This window comes from Cygnus atratus, chromosome 7 (genome assembly GCF_013377495.2).
Source record: "Cygnus atratus isolate AKBS03 ecotype Queensland, Australia chromosome 7, CAtr_DNAZoo_HiC_assembly, whole genome shotgun sequence".
Classification (NCBI taxonomy): Eukaryota; Metazoa; Chordata; class Aves; order Anseriformes; family Anatidae; genus Cygnus; species Cygnus atratus.
In genome coordinates, this window is record NC_066368.1 from 1,513,529 (window position 1) to 1,526,919 (window position 13,391).

Sequence of the window (13,391 nt, forward strand, 5' to 3'; positions counted from 1 at the left end):
GGCTCCGCCCCGGCGGGCGGACGGCAGCGCCCGGGGGCTGCGGTGGCCCCGCCGCCATGGAGGCGCTGTCGCTGCCCGCGCCGGGCCGCCGGGGGCCGCCGGGCGCTGCGGAGCCGGGGGAGCCGCCGCGAGTGAGTGGGGCCGGGGCCGGGGCCGGGGCCGGGGCCGGGCAGGGGCCGCGGCCGCGGCCGGGGCCGGGGCCGGGGGGCAGCGCCCCGGGGCCGCGCTCGGCCCCGCCGCCAGGAAGCGGCCCCGCGGGGCCGGGGGGAGCCGGCGGCCCCTGGCGGCGGGGGTCCGGGGGTTGCGCTCGGCCCGGCCGAGTCCCCCCGGGGAGAGCCGCCGCCGGGCTCTGCTGGCGGGCCGCGGGGCTCCACGAGAAGCGCGTCCCGGGGCTGCTGGCGAGCGGCCTCCTGCGGGCAGCGCAGTGCTCGCACGGCCAGGGCCGGCCTCGCCTGTCGGGAAATAACCGCTTCTAGATAAGGACGGCTTGCGTGCGGTGAGCTTACAGGCTCTGACTGCGCCCGACGGCGCTGCACGGAAAAGAAAGCGCTTCTCCTGCTCTTGAGGTTAGGGAGACGAATGACAGCTTTCTTCGGGTGCAGGGGTCGCAGTGTGCCCTCTAAGGAAAGCCCCACAGGATGGCAGAACGGAGCGGTTCAGCTGGAGGGGACCCACAAAGATCACCGAGTCCAACAGCCTGACCAGGCTAACCAAAATTATCGAGGGCCTTGCCTCTTGAACTCTGACAGGCACTGGGCACCAACCACCTCACTAGGAAGCCTCTCCTCATGCTTTCCATACTTTCCAGGTCATGCTTTCCATCCCTTTTACCAGCCTCGTTGCTCTCCTCTGGATGCTTTCAAGGACCTCAGCATCCTTCTTTTATCACGGAGACCAGAACTGCACCCGGTATTCAAGGAGGGGCTGTGCCAACACTGAGTATTGGTGGGAATCGCCTCTCTTGACCGCCTGGCCACGCTGTGTTTGATACAGCCCAAAATGTGGTTTGCCCTCTTGGCTGCCAGGGCACGCTGCTGCCTCATGTGGAGCCCGCTGTCACCAGCACCCCCAGGTCCCTTCCTGCTGAGCTGGCAGGATTAACGAGGTGAGATGAGGTGAAATCCCCGCAAACCTCCACAACAGAGAGCAGCCCGCAACTGCAGCTGCACCTGCACCTCGTAGGTAGCAGAACGCCTGCGCCAAGCTCTGCAAGGCGGCTTTAAAGAGAGAACTTTCCTCGTGCCAGTTCAGTGCGTTCCTGCGTAGAGCAGCGCAGAGGAGACGTGATGGAGTTGTGCTTTTTAGAGGCCTTTACTGGTCTGCTCTCTGAGGACAGGACCCGAGGGAACGGCATGGAGCTGGGACAGGGGAGGCTCAGGCTGGTGTTAGGGAAAGGTTCTGCACCCAGAGGTGGTCGGGCACTGGGACAGGCCCCCCAGGGACATGGGCACGGCACTGAGCTGCCGGCGTTCAAGGAGCGTTTGGACAACGCTCTCACACGTGGTCTGATTTCTGGGTGGTCCTGTGTGGAGCCAGGAGTTGGACTCAGTGATCCTTGTGGGTCCCAGATCGGGATGTTCTGTGACTGAAGGAAGGAGACAAGGTTTTCTAGGCTAGGGCTGTGCACGTGGTGTGTTCTGGCGTGGACTGGACAACAAACAGGGACCTGCACGGACCTCGCATTCCTTCTGCTTTCCCAAACGGAGCCACCTGCGTCTCTTTCACTGGGACGCTGGGTCTGTATGGTGGGGAGGGAGCATCCACACACTGCCACCATTGTCCTTCCCATAAAGGTACCCAGGGGAGCGAAACGCACATGAAGCCAAGCTGCGTGGAGACCCGTTTTCATACCTGGAGGACAGCTGTTTAGGAAACACAACACAGAAGCTAGTCAGGCTTCCAAAAGTTTGGCAAACAAACCAGTCATTGCTTGTGAGGACTTTCTTAAAAACATCTTTAGTTGCGTTTGGGATAGGTATTTGTACACAGCTGGGTTTTGCGCCGGTTCGGTGTCTGTTTCTGAAAAGCAGCATCTCAGTGAGGCCTTTATCCTTCCAGCAGCAGTGAAAACACGTGTGTGCTTGCGGGCCTTGCCAGCTGGAAGAGGGTTAGAGCATCTCCTCTGCGGGTAGAGCTCTTTTCTGCCTGTTCGGGGACATGATGTGAAGTGCTGCCGCTTGTCCTAAACGCTGTTTCCAAGCTGGAGGTGTAGCCCACGCTCCCTAACAAAATCAGTCATTTTGACGAAATCCTCGCTTGCCTTTTGCCTAGCTCGCTCGTTGATCCTTGTTAATCACGAGCTCTTTGAGTCCCGCTCTAAACGTGGTCTGTTCGCAGGCAGGACTGATGTATTGATTGTTTCTTTCCTACGAGAGAATTCCGGAGGGTGAAGCCTTCCCTGAAGCCAGCCTCTGCTAGAAACTTCCCCAAATTGTCTTGGCATCGGTACGATAAGATTGTCAGGCAGCTCCTCTGTATGCTGGATTCCTGTCACTGATGCTAAATATCTTAAACCCCCCAAAAACAATACTTTGAATTTATTTTTAATAAGCCAAATTTCTTCTGATACGTGGCAGTACATCATTTTTTCCTCCTCGCCTTCATCTCCCACATCTTGCCAGCTCTGCTGCTGTTCCGCTGCGCCGTCGCTTTTAATAAAGGACGAGCTGTGCAGCAACAAAGGGAAGAGAATGTTTTCCCAGCGGAAGGCGGTCTGCCTTTAGAGGACCTTGTCAGACTTTTTGTTATTATATTATTCACTTTCTTAGTACAATACATATTTCACTTTCTGATTTACATCCCGTCCCAATATCCTCTATTCCTTGGTAGTGTTCTCGTTTCAACTGTTTTCCGCCGAGGTTCCCGTTGTATCGATCCATTTTATTTTTACATAACGTATTCAAATTTGTAAATTTAGTTTCCATGCTTCAGTAGTCTGCTAGTTCTGCGGCAACGCAGCTCTTGCCTGTGAAATCATGTGCTTGTGAAAGAGATCGAATATTGTTATTCCTTAAACAAAGTTTGTTCAGAAAGCCGTTAGGAAAGCATCTCAAACGCGTGCGCATCTCCGAGGAATTGAGGCAGAGTCGGGCCCCGAGATGTCTGTGTCGGTTCCGAAGCTGCTCGGTGGGCCGTTAAGCTGCTGCCACGATTTTAGGAGCCCCCGGGGGTCGGGTCGTGCCCCCGTTGCTGGGCCGAGGGCGCCCTTCTCGAGGTTTCCGATCGGGGCCTCCCGCACCCGGCACCTCAACGCTCTCAGCTCCCGACGTGCCTCTGACGGTGGTGAAGCGGCATTGCTGCGGGCCTCTGGCCTTGCCCGGGGGTGCTGAGGTCTGTGCAGAAGACAGCCGTGGCCCGGACAGCCCACTCCAGGCGGAGTGCTTTTGGTGCAGGAAATGCAAAAATCCTAGGGAATGAACGGTCCAGGTGAGAAGCAGGACGTGCGTTGTTTGTGTGGCAGGGGGAAGCTGCAAAAGGGGGCAGCTTGCGGAAAGAGGCACAGAGAGCTCATTACAAACTGTGTCTTCATAGCTGTCTGACTTGGCTTCGGGGTTTTCCTTCCGCTTCCTCGATTTAATTAGCCGTTTCACAGAACTTCCCGTGATCTGCTCCTTTGATAAGCCCCATCCTAAATTATACATGACTGAAGGGTGACGTAGCCTCTCTTCCCAGTGGCAATTTATCCCCAGTTTCTGAAGCTGAGTCGCAGAGATGTTCGGTGAGATCTGTCTGTCTCCCTGCTCATCCTGCATGACACGGTGTTGAACACAAAGTTTTGTGTTGGCCTAGCCCCCGACAGGCTGCATTTTCCTGACTTACCGTACTTAGCGGGCCTCCAATTGAATGCGAGGCGCCTATCAGTCAGAAACAATGAAATCCTGCGGCCTGGCACTCAGTGTCCTATGCCTTGCAAAGATATGTAAATATTGCTTTTGATTCTTTCAGAAGCGAGTGTGCAAGCTGTTAGAAACCTTTCCAAATGCGGCCGATGCTCGCCTCATTGACTGTGCTATGGAGCTGGATTCCAAACAGAAACTCTCCTCTGGCTGCGGTCCGTGGGATACAAAGCCAAAGCCAAATTCTATGGTATGTTTACACCGTCAACAATATCTATTCCTAGAGCACGTTTAAAATAAGTTTTATAATAAAATCGCAAATAATTGCTTTTTTATGGTTTTGTACGTGTTTTTGTTAATTAGATTTTTGAAAACCAAGGAAGCAGAGGTACTGCCCAGCCTTGCCCGAGATGTATTGCTGGAGAATCTGTAAGTGTATTAACCTTCTTTCTGTGGCATAAAAGATAGACTTGTTCTTAAGCATTAGATCCATAAAACATAAAGTTAATAAAAACCACAATTACATTTCTCAGGAATAAAGCATGTAAATAAAAGAAGGCAGATTGATTTAGCATTTCTCAGGTATGCCAGCAGAGTACAAACTAATATGTGTGCAGCAGCAGTTGGAAAATATGGAGGCAGCAAACACATTTTTCAAATTCTCTCTAAAAAGCAGAGTTTAGGAAGTAACAGAAGCAAACAGTAACGAACAACTTCCTCTACCCCATTTTTATATCTTCCTTGATATACTGAATCATAGTAAAACACTCAGGAATCCCATTCTCTGTCATATTTTTTCCTCTAATTGGATATTTCCTTTCCAAACAGTAGACCTCGCCTGAAAGCATTGCCCTGTAGGTGTACTAGACCTAGTTTTAAACACGCTAGCTAACGAAGCAGTAACCATCAGAGCTTGCTGCAGACAGCTTGACTTTTCTGGAAAACAATGCAAGTGTTTGGACAGCCGAATAGCGCTGGCTTCTGAGCAGTCTTGATATCCAAAGTAAGCTGGCCGAAACCAGCTTTGGTGTTTGTGTAGGCAGGAGTCACGGCTGGGATTTGGCACAGAGAGCATGCCGTAATAGTGCATCAGGAGCACAAGGATCTCCCGCTACGATGACGGTGATCTTAACCACTTTCTTTTTTACCATGTGTAAACGACGAAATCCACAAGAGAGAAGGGCTGGGAGCAGTGAGCAGTGAAGGAGGTTGTAGCATTCCTGCAGTTTCATTCTTCGTGTAAATTTTCTAACCAAAGTTTTGGAAGTCTCTTAAGCGTATGGGGGCTACTCAAAAGTTGAGTAGCTTTTGAACACACAGGATTCCTTAGAGAGCCAAAACTAAGAGGTTTGGGAGAGTGCCATGCGTTTCTTCCAAAAGGCTGAATGTTCGTAGCAGAATCTTCAGTCTGATGGAGCTGGTGGCGGAGTTTCCATTGAATGCTGCGAGACTGAGGTTTCTGTCATAAATCAGAAGTTGTAACTGAAAAGGCATTTACTGTGTTACCTTACTTCTGCTTGTCTTTTAAAATAAAATGAAAACCAGATCCAGGGCTGACTTCAGGAGTAATTATTATGAGCAGAAATCAGTATGACCAAATATGTGAACTACCGCTTGAGCTTTTCAGGTACATCACCTTCTTTGGGGGCATGGAGACCGTAAAGAAGATGTTGGGATTAAAACCCAAACTGGCACGTTAGAAGTCAGTTTTGTTACCTTACAGAACTACAATGCCAACATCAGAGTTCGTAAAATTCTTCTCTACTGTTAAACACTGAATTTTGGAAAATTAGCACCACTTTCATGTACCATGAGTATAAATATCGTAATTCCAAGTAAGACCATTCCTGGTTTAAGTAGAAACATGTCAGAGTAGCTTGACGTTTTTTTCCTCTGGTGTAGTAATGAACTTGAAATCAAATACACCCTAAGTTACCTGGGTTCGTATAATTCACCTCTTCAACAAACGCTCATTTTCTGAAGTTTGGGTATAGTGGACGACCTGTTCGCTTTTAAATGCTTTTCAGCTTCAGCTGTAAGAACCAAGGAAAACAATTTGCCAACTACTGAGTGAGAACTGGAATCTCAAAAGTAAAGAATTTTCCTACGAACTGACCTGCGCTGGCAAAATAGCAGCTCAAGTTGGTGTTATTCGAATCTGGAGCCCTTGTGTAGCTGCTCGCTAGACTTCTTGCTAAATTAGCCTCGTGTCATTGAGTTGAAACAGAAACTGCTTTGCTTAAAGCAGGGTGATTTAAAATATGACTGAATTTTATGAAATTCTGATTTCCGTGATTTTCCCTGTAGTGGGGAAAAAGTTTATCCCTATCTGTTGCCTAATGTCAAATACAAATTAGAGTTTAAGTAGTAAGATGCAGTGTTTGGTAATGGAATAAGCAAGCTAGCGTGTATATTCACTTCTCTATTATTTGAGTCATGGGCCTGGAACAATCTGCGGATGAAAGAAAAACCTGACTGCTTTTGCACTGCTGGCTTGCTTTTGCAGAGAGGGGGGATTCTCTTTGGCTCCCAGTTCCAGTCAGCAGAGTTTGTTGGTTTGCACTGACTGCCACACAAAGACGGGCCTAGAGCAGCTGGAACTGTGTTAGAGTGTAGCTGAACTCACGTTGTGCTGAGCTCCTAACGCCATCCTGATACAGGGGGCTCACGCGAGTGTCCCTGCGTTCACAGCATAACTCAGCCCTAAGCCCTCTAACTCCTGATGATGAACTGACCGTATAGATTTGTTAGCTCTGTTCTCTTCAGATGATCCCTTACTTGTGGCCAGTACCACAACGGATAATACAGTTATATTTTGATAAATTTAGTAGGAATTATATTAGTAAATTATCTTTATTCTTAAAATAATAAAAAGCTTATATTACGCGTACAACGTGTAGTAATCTGATTTGAGCTCAGATAACTTTCTTCAGAGTTAAAATTCAGCTCAGGAAGATCAGATTGTCACAGAGGTTGAGATGCATCACGGAAGTCCCTCACAACAGCTGAAACAAACGTAAACGAGGAGCCCACAGGCAGCAAGATAAATCGTGCTGTAATTTTTTTCATAATAATAATGTTAAAATCCTCTAAGAAATTGTATTCTGCCGGTGGTAGGGAAATTCAAAAACATTAAAACATCCAAACTGGAGTATGGCAAACACGAAGCATACTGGGTTGAGACCATTTTACATGGTTGTGGGTAGTCTTATCAGCATTGTATTCTGTGTCAAAAAATCCAATATTTATAACGCTAATTGGTCATCATTGGAGGAACTTCACTAACACCAGCTTTACTGAACTCATTTAATGCTGTGTTTTACCCTATGTGCCATGAAGTTTAACACAATTTGAGTAAAGAGTACTTCTTTGCTAGCTGCAAATATTTAACCTTTCTTTGGACTGACGTGTCAGTGACTGTTTAGGTGAAGTGTTACGCAGGAGAGAAGGAAGGTAGGCAGGGTTTTAGGGGTGAGAAGAACATCATCATTCCCAAGAGTTTTCTGTGCTACAGAGTAACTAGAGATGAAGCTCTTTGCTGTGAAAGTATTAACTTGAGTACATTATTTAAGCAAACACAATGTGATATAAACCAATGTGAATTTAAGTTTAAAGTAGAAATTGCCACCCCAAAACTAAATTTCTGTTCTATTTGCAAAAGCTTTAAACATCTGATTGTTAAATAGAATAAGGTATCTGGTGTTCTATATGCAAGCATGATGCTAAAATTGTCTGTACTCTTGTATACTCTTGATGTTTTTAGTTGTCCCTAGTTCTTCAGGAGAAAAGGGAACATTGTGGTGCTGTTAGTGGAACTGTCGCTTTCTTTTAAAATAAAGTTTGAAAATGCATCCTGAGACACAACTTCGCTTCTTGATAATATTTAGTGACGTGAAATTTTGTCATTTCAGGGACACTTCAATCATATCCTGGGCTTCTAGGGATTGAGAGACTGCAGCTCAGCAACACTGCTTTACTTTTTAAATGCTAAAGATGCCCCTGTGAACACTGTACAGCTGGATATCTGTACCTTCCCTCACGGCGTGGATTTGGGCGTGGTATTCAGCATACAGCAGTTTGCTGTACGCGTTACTCTTCCCGTGTACAGTTGCGGATGTCATTGTTTTTACACTTGAAAAAATGCTTCTGCTTTTAAGGAAGCTCAGTAGGTACCAAAAATATATATTTGATTTAACTTTTTAGGGTAGGTAAGCTCATTTAGTCTTTGGCCCAGTCTTCACCTGGGACTGGATCAAAGATCAAGCTGATACAAGGTATTTTACTGTCTGTCTTGGGCACTTTCTCTGATACTCTTGGGAGGTGGTCCTTGTGTTTACGGTGGTACAGGGACTGAGTTTTTAGCTCAGCTCTGTGTAAGCAGGCAGAAATGGAAGGACTTCAGTTTTAGACAGAGAGCTAATCAGCTTTGCAGCTATGCGAAGGCCAGTAAAAGTCCTATTGAAACTTAATGTTACGTTACAATCCAAAGTATGCATCCAGTTCAGGAACCTTTCGTACACACTAAACATCTACTTCGTAACGAGTGTAGTTTGTGAATGGGACAGGTACGTATCTAAAAGAAAAATCAGTATTATTTGAACAACACTATAATGCAAAGATGGACGGTATTTTAGATCTAGGCAGTTCTCTCAAAGTTGCTGAAGATACCATTTGACGCTCGGACTCCTCCTTTGCAGTTACAGTAATATTAGAACAAATCTGTTTGAGAAGTTTGAGCTTGTTATCCAACATGACTTTATTGGCTGGCCACAAATAATTTCCTCTACATTTTGGCAGTATGTAGGGCTATGTAATTTTTCAACACATTCAGATTTTTAGTCTCTTAAGTTGTCCTGAGTCTCCTTTTAGTCTCTGAGTTGTCCTGCTTGGATATGACACTTCAGTGGCTGCTTCAGGTCCTAAATCTCAGAACCGAGCAGCAGCACGTTAACCCTCTGCATTAGAGGGAAATAGCCGTGACCTGCCAAAGCTCATGCAGAAAGCAATCTCCGCTGTCTGGAGAACTGCTGAGCCATAGCCGTGCCCTGCTGCCACTGAGCCTTTGGGCAGAGTTCAGCCCAAAACAGGTATCGCAGGGAGAACAGCCTTTGGCCCCTCCTGGTTTGAGAGCAGACGTTAGGCAGTGCAAATTAAAATGGTAGCTCCAAAGTTGCGAAGATCTAGTGACAGGCTTTTAAACGTTACTTTCCCAGCGGGGTTTATCATACTGTGGAGTGCTTAGACGAAGCTTTTCAGTGTCTTAGAATGCTTCCCACATTGTGGGTGGAGTTGTAGCTAGCGCTGAGTTGACTCTTATTACGAAGATATTCTTCCTAAATATTGAATTCAATTAAGTTAAAAATGAGGGAATAAGTCTGTTAAGCAGAGCTGCAGTAAATTGGTATCCAAAGCGTTTTGTTAGGAAATAATAAATTTCTTCCAAGCCAATATAAATTTTAGATCCATTGAAAATAAATCTTTGCAAAGTGCAAATTTTTTCAAAAGCCTCAAAATCTTCTTCAGCCACAGAAGCAGAACAATCTGTTCAAAGATCACATCACTAAGAAACACAGTGGGTTTAAAAATTGTATTGGCCCTGTTTGTTGAAGGTAAGAAGCTCATCCTGAACTCTCCAACTCCCAATAGAGGTCGATCCAAGCAATAGTATCCATCCAAGCTGGAAAGGAACATATTCTCTCTCGAAACAATAGAAGTGCATGAGCAAATTCCCACATACTGTTACCAGAGTTTATCAACTAATGCAAAATAGGAATGTGAAATGTTTTCTAAAGACACTGTTTGCTCTGAAATTACATGTTATTAATACTAAGATAACTAGATCATATTTTGAGGGCAGTTCATTTTTACACAATTTTCCAGTTTTTATTTTTAAAAATCCTGGTAATAATAGCAGCCAAGAAAAAAGTTGCCTAAGTATCAGTTTCTGTGCTGTAAAAGTTGAAATAGCTACCTAAATGTAAAAGGCTAAAAGGTACCTAAAAGTTTAATTTCTGCAAAATGACTCAAAACCTGTTATGCTTCACTGACTAAATGTTTGGCAAGCAACAATTAGCAGAACAGCGCATAGTCAAAATTTAAGGTATCTGAAGACAAGAGTATCAAAAGTACACTTGGACTCTTTGATGGAAAAATTTGCTGCTGGAATATAAAAGAGCAAATAATTACGCCAGCATGTTTAAAACACAGGGAATATTTCTGTGTATCATCAAACCAAAAGAGTGTTTTCTGTTTAAATAATTCAAATTTCATCATGTTAAGAATTCACAGATACTAGTGCCTCTGTTTCTTCTGTTGCTTTAAACTTAACCGTATTTTAATCTGCTACAGAATACGGTAAGATGAGAACCAAGTGGTTTTCCTTATGATCCTTGTAGTTTTTGTCATGTTCTTTTTAATTCTTCACCTTTCAGAGTGGCGGTAACTTGTTTTTTGTAAAGTCTCACCGTACATAAATCAGGGAATTGGTCATAGCTCCTGGCTGCATTACAGAGGCCTGATGAAGTCATACTACTGTTCGATTTTAATGTAATTTTTTCATATCAGCCTTCTCATTGTTGCTGTGCACCGCACAGGTATTTTATTACACTGTCCACAGTGACTCTCAGGTCTGTCCGTGGAGATTACTGCATCTATACAGCTCTAGAAAACAGGAGAACTTTATACTATTTTTTTCCTCTGTAACCTGCAGCGTGACCATGGCCTGTTGTACTTTCTTTACACCGTTAGAAACGTAAGGCTGCAGTTCACATCAAATCTAACTGATTAGGGGTTATGTTATTCATGAGTACATTTTGAATCTCTAAATGCTATGCTATAGAAAGTAAACTTGAGTAAAATGTAGGGTCACAAGTAGGGGTTTTTGTTTGTTGGTTTGACTATAGCCTTTTACATTCTCCAGGAGCACAATAATATGTCAGATCAATTCTCTAGTAATATTTAAATAAAATAAAAAACTTTGTTGCCCTGGCAATTTCATCTGTTTGGAGAATGAACTCTACAAATGGATTTAGATGTAGACCACCTAGTGGAAGCTCCCTTCATTTTCAGTCTATCCCAATTATCAGTCGTGTAGTTATAGTGAGTGTTGTAAATAAAACACATGAGTATTGAAAAGGAATGAAAAAACACTTGGTCATTACCATCTTTGCTGCATTATAACACAGTTTGTGATGAAAGAATGAGTACACAAAGTACTGTTTGATACAGAAATGTAATGCCTTCCTTCCTTAGCAAAGATTTATAAGAAAGCATATCTGTATCTTTCTGTTCTTTCAGATTTGACAAGTGTTTTAATCCTTGCTTCCTTACCATTTCAATTTCCAGGATAATTTTCCCTAGTTATTTAACTGCAACAGCACCAGACTGGGTCAGCTGGGAACACCCAGTTCAATCTCCTGTATGCTCCAGTGACTAGTAGCAGACAGCCACATGGGAAGAGTCTAAGAAACAGGGCATGTATTGAATAGAAACACTTTTTACAAATAGAAAAACAGTGTTTTATGCCACGTTCTGTTGTGGGCATTCTTTTTTGCCTCATAGCTAAGTCTTGACCATCAGGTATCACAAAAATTAGGAAAATGCTGATAGTTTCCAGTGATATTTTTGTCTTCACGCTTGTTTATCAATACAAAAACGTGCCAGGCATCAGGCGAATGTGCTATTTGACTTCTCCTTTCTTATTAAACATCGGTGTCCTCACTATTTAAGAAGTAATTCCTGTTTGACTTGAGTTTAAATTTTTTTGTGTAGTCACACTTAATTTGTACAGTATAAGGGTACTCTACCTAGTATTTGTTAAAAATAGCAGCTCCCGCTTTTCTGTTTTTCTTGAGTTTGCAGAGAATTTAAAAAATAAAAATAAACCTCTGGGAATTGCAGTTCAAGGTAGGATGCAGAAGGGTAATTGCACTGTCTCTTTTTTTCAGTGTTCTGCATTCTTCCTTTTTGCATGAGGCTGTAAGTGCTAAAAAAACCCTTGAGATTTTTACTTACTTTTCTGGGAATGCTACTGTCAATAAAGTATTCTGGATAGATGTAAATTTTAGTTATATTGTGTGCAAAGTATCCAGAAATGAAATAACAGATGTTGCTCACTTTGTGATGCTGATTTTTCTCTGCAAGCTCTTCACTGGGGGCAGAGCAGCACCTGCTGAATATCCTTGGGCCTGCTTCCTTTGGTCCTTGTGAAATGGCTGCTAGACTTATTCCTGCTGCACTGTTAACTGGTATTTCCAGCTGACTAGAAACACGGCAAGCTGTTCAGAAACCTCGTGGACATCCATGATTGTTTTCACACCTGGGATGCACGCTCCTCTGCATGAACCTTAAAGAGACTCTTTAGGCCAGGATGCGATTCCTTCCTCCATGCCTTCTAACGTGGTAAGGAATGCATTTATAAATCAGCCATGATGAAAACGAACTGCAATTGAAATAGTTTGCTATATTGAAGAGTTGTAACAGTGTGCGTGTGGGGAGTGTTTTGTGGTGTTTTTTTTAATAGATGTACTGTATTTGTAATCCGTTTCAAGATTTGTTGTCAGTCAGAATCATGAAGTTACTGTAAGAGGTGCAGCTGAATGCCGTACAGTTTGGGACAGGTAAATATTTCTTTAAGGCAGATTTGTGTAAAATCAGCAGTAGAACCTCAAAACTATTTTTGTAAGACTTTCTTCACCTTGTATGACTGAAATTTTGGTTGATTGATAAATATTATATACTCTTTATATTTCTTAATTCTGTGGTTTGTACACAAGATAACCCAAGTGCTACTTTATTTACATGTATATAGTAAAATAAGCATATGGTCTTTTTAATTCAGATTAAAATTTGATTACATAATATTTTTATCTTTGTATTTTGTAAATTGTTACTCAAAAAAGCAGCAGCATTAAACACCACTTTGGCTACAGTATGAAACTGACTGATTTTGTTATTCCATTAATAATTGAACTGCGTTCTGCAGGCTCTCAGGTATAAAGGTAAATAAAACCTGTTTGTGGTTTATTTTATATGGAGTTTCATTTGAGCAGTATAGCCCGCATGGTTTTTCCCCCTCATGGGCCAGATATACGAATGATATGCAGAATCAATACTTCGCAACAAGTAATTCCTCTACAGGCTTGGTTTAATAGGGAGTTAAACATTAATACTTTTCAACTGATCTTCTCCATCTGCATTTCCAGATTTTGTTTTTCCTCAACTAATTGGAACACCTTAGGATCAGACCTAAGTTCCTGTGGATTCGAGTCAAAACGTAGGTGCCTAGGTACCTTCGTGAGTCTGAGCTCTGATCTCCTTAGACTACCACTGCTTTGGTTAGATTATCGTTTTGCTTCGCAGTAGTGTGGTTTTGAAGCAAATCCCCCCACCACCACCACTTTTTACGCATTGCTTCAGTTGGTAGCGCACTTTTAGCTCCTGAAGTGGCCTCTTTCACAACCGCCTGCCCTGGGACCTCCGCCCCGGTGCGCGTCGCATTGCCCCCGTGGGGTCGGAGCCATTGGCTGCTCCTTGGGGCCGCTGTGCTCAGGGCAG

At 44.2% G+C, this 13,391-nt stretch overlaps 1 protein-coding gene across 7 annotated transcripts; it reads left to right on the forward strand.

The window, feature by feature from the left end:
* On the forward strand, positions 1-12,773 carry C7H10orf143 (chromosome 7 C10orf143 homolog). 7 transcript variants are annotated; one of them, XM_035547596.2, is made up of 5 exons: positions 1-131; positions 3,946-4,086; positions 4,200-4,265; positions 7,748-8,005; positions 11,979-12,773. In XM_035547596.2, the coding sequence occupies exons 1-4, from the start codon at positions 57-59 to the stop codon at positions 7,775-7,777; spliced, it is 312 nt and encodes a 103-aa protein (XP_035403489.1). In that variant the 5' UTR covers positions 1-56; the 3' UTR covers positions 7,778-8,005; positions 11,979-12,773. The 7 variants fall into 7 exon arrangements, with proteins under 7 accessions (XP_035403489.1, XP_035403492.1, XP_035403488.1 ...); XM_035547599.2 differs by having other exon boundaries at positions 12,093-12,773; XM_035547595.2 differs by having other exon boundaries at positions 7,748-8,001.
* Positions 12,774-13,391: the final 618 nt, after the last annotated feature.

Excerpts from the sequence above, each read along its gene's own strand:
- C7H10orf143 (XM_035547593.2), top strand. The coding sequence starts at position 57 with ATGGAGGCGCTGTCGCTGCCCGCGCCGGGCCGCCGGGGGCCGCCGGGC. Across the intron at positions 4,087-4,199 it reads AGCCAAAGCCAAATTCTATG|ATTTTTGAAAACCAAGGAAG; the intron begins GTATGTTTACAC and ends TTTGTTAATTAG. Across the intron at positions 4,266-12,092 it reads GATGTATTGCTGGAGAATCT|CTGACTAGAAACACGGCAAG; the intron begins GTAAGTGTATTA and ends TGGTATTTCCAG.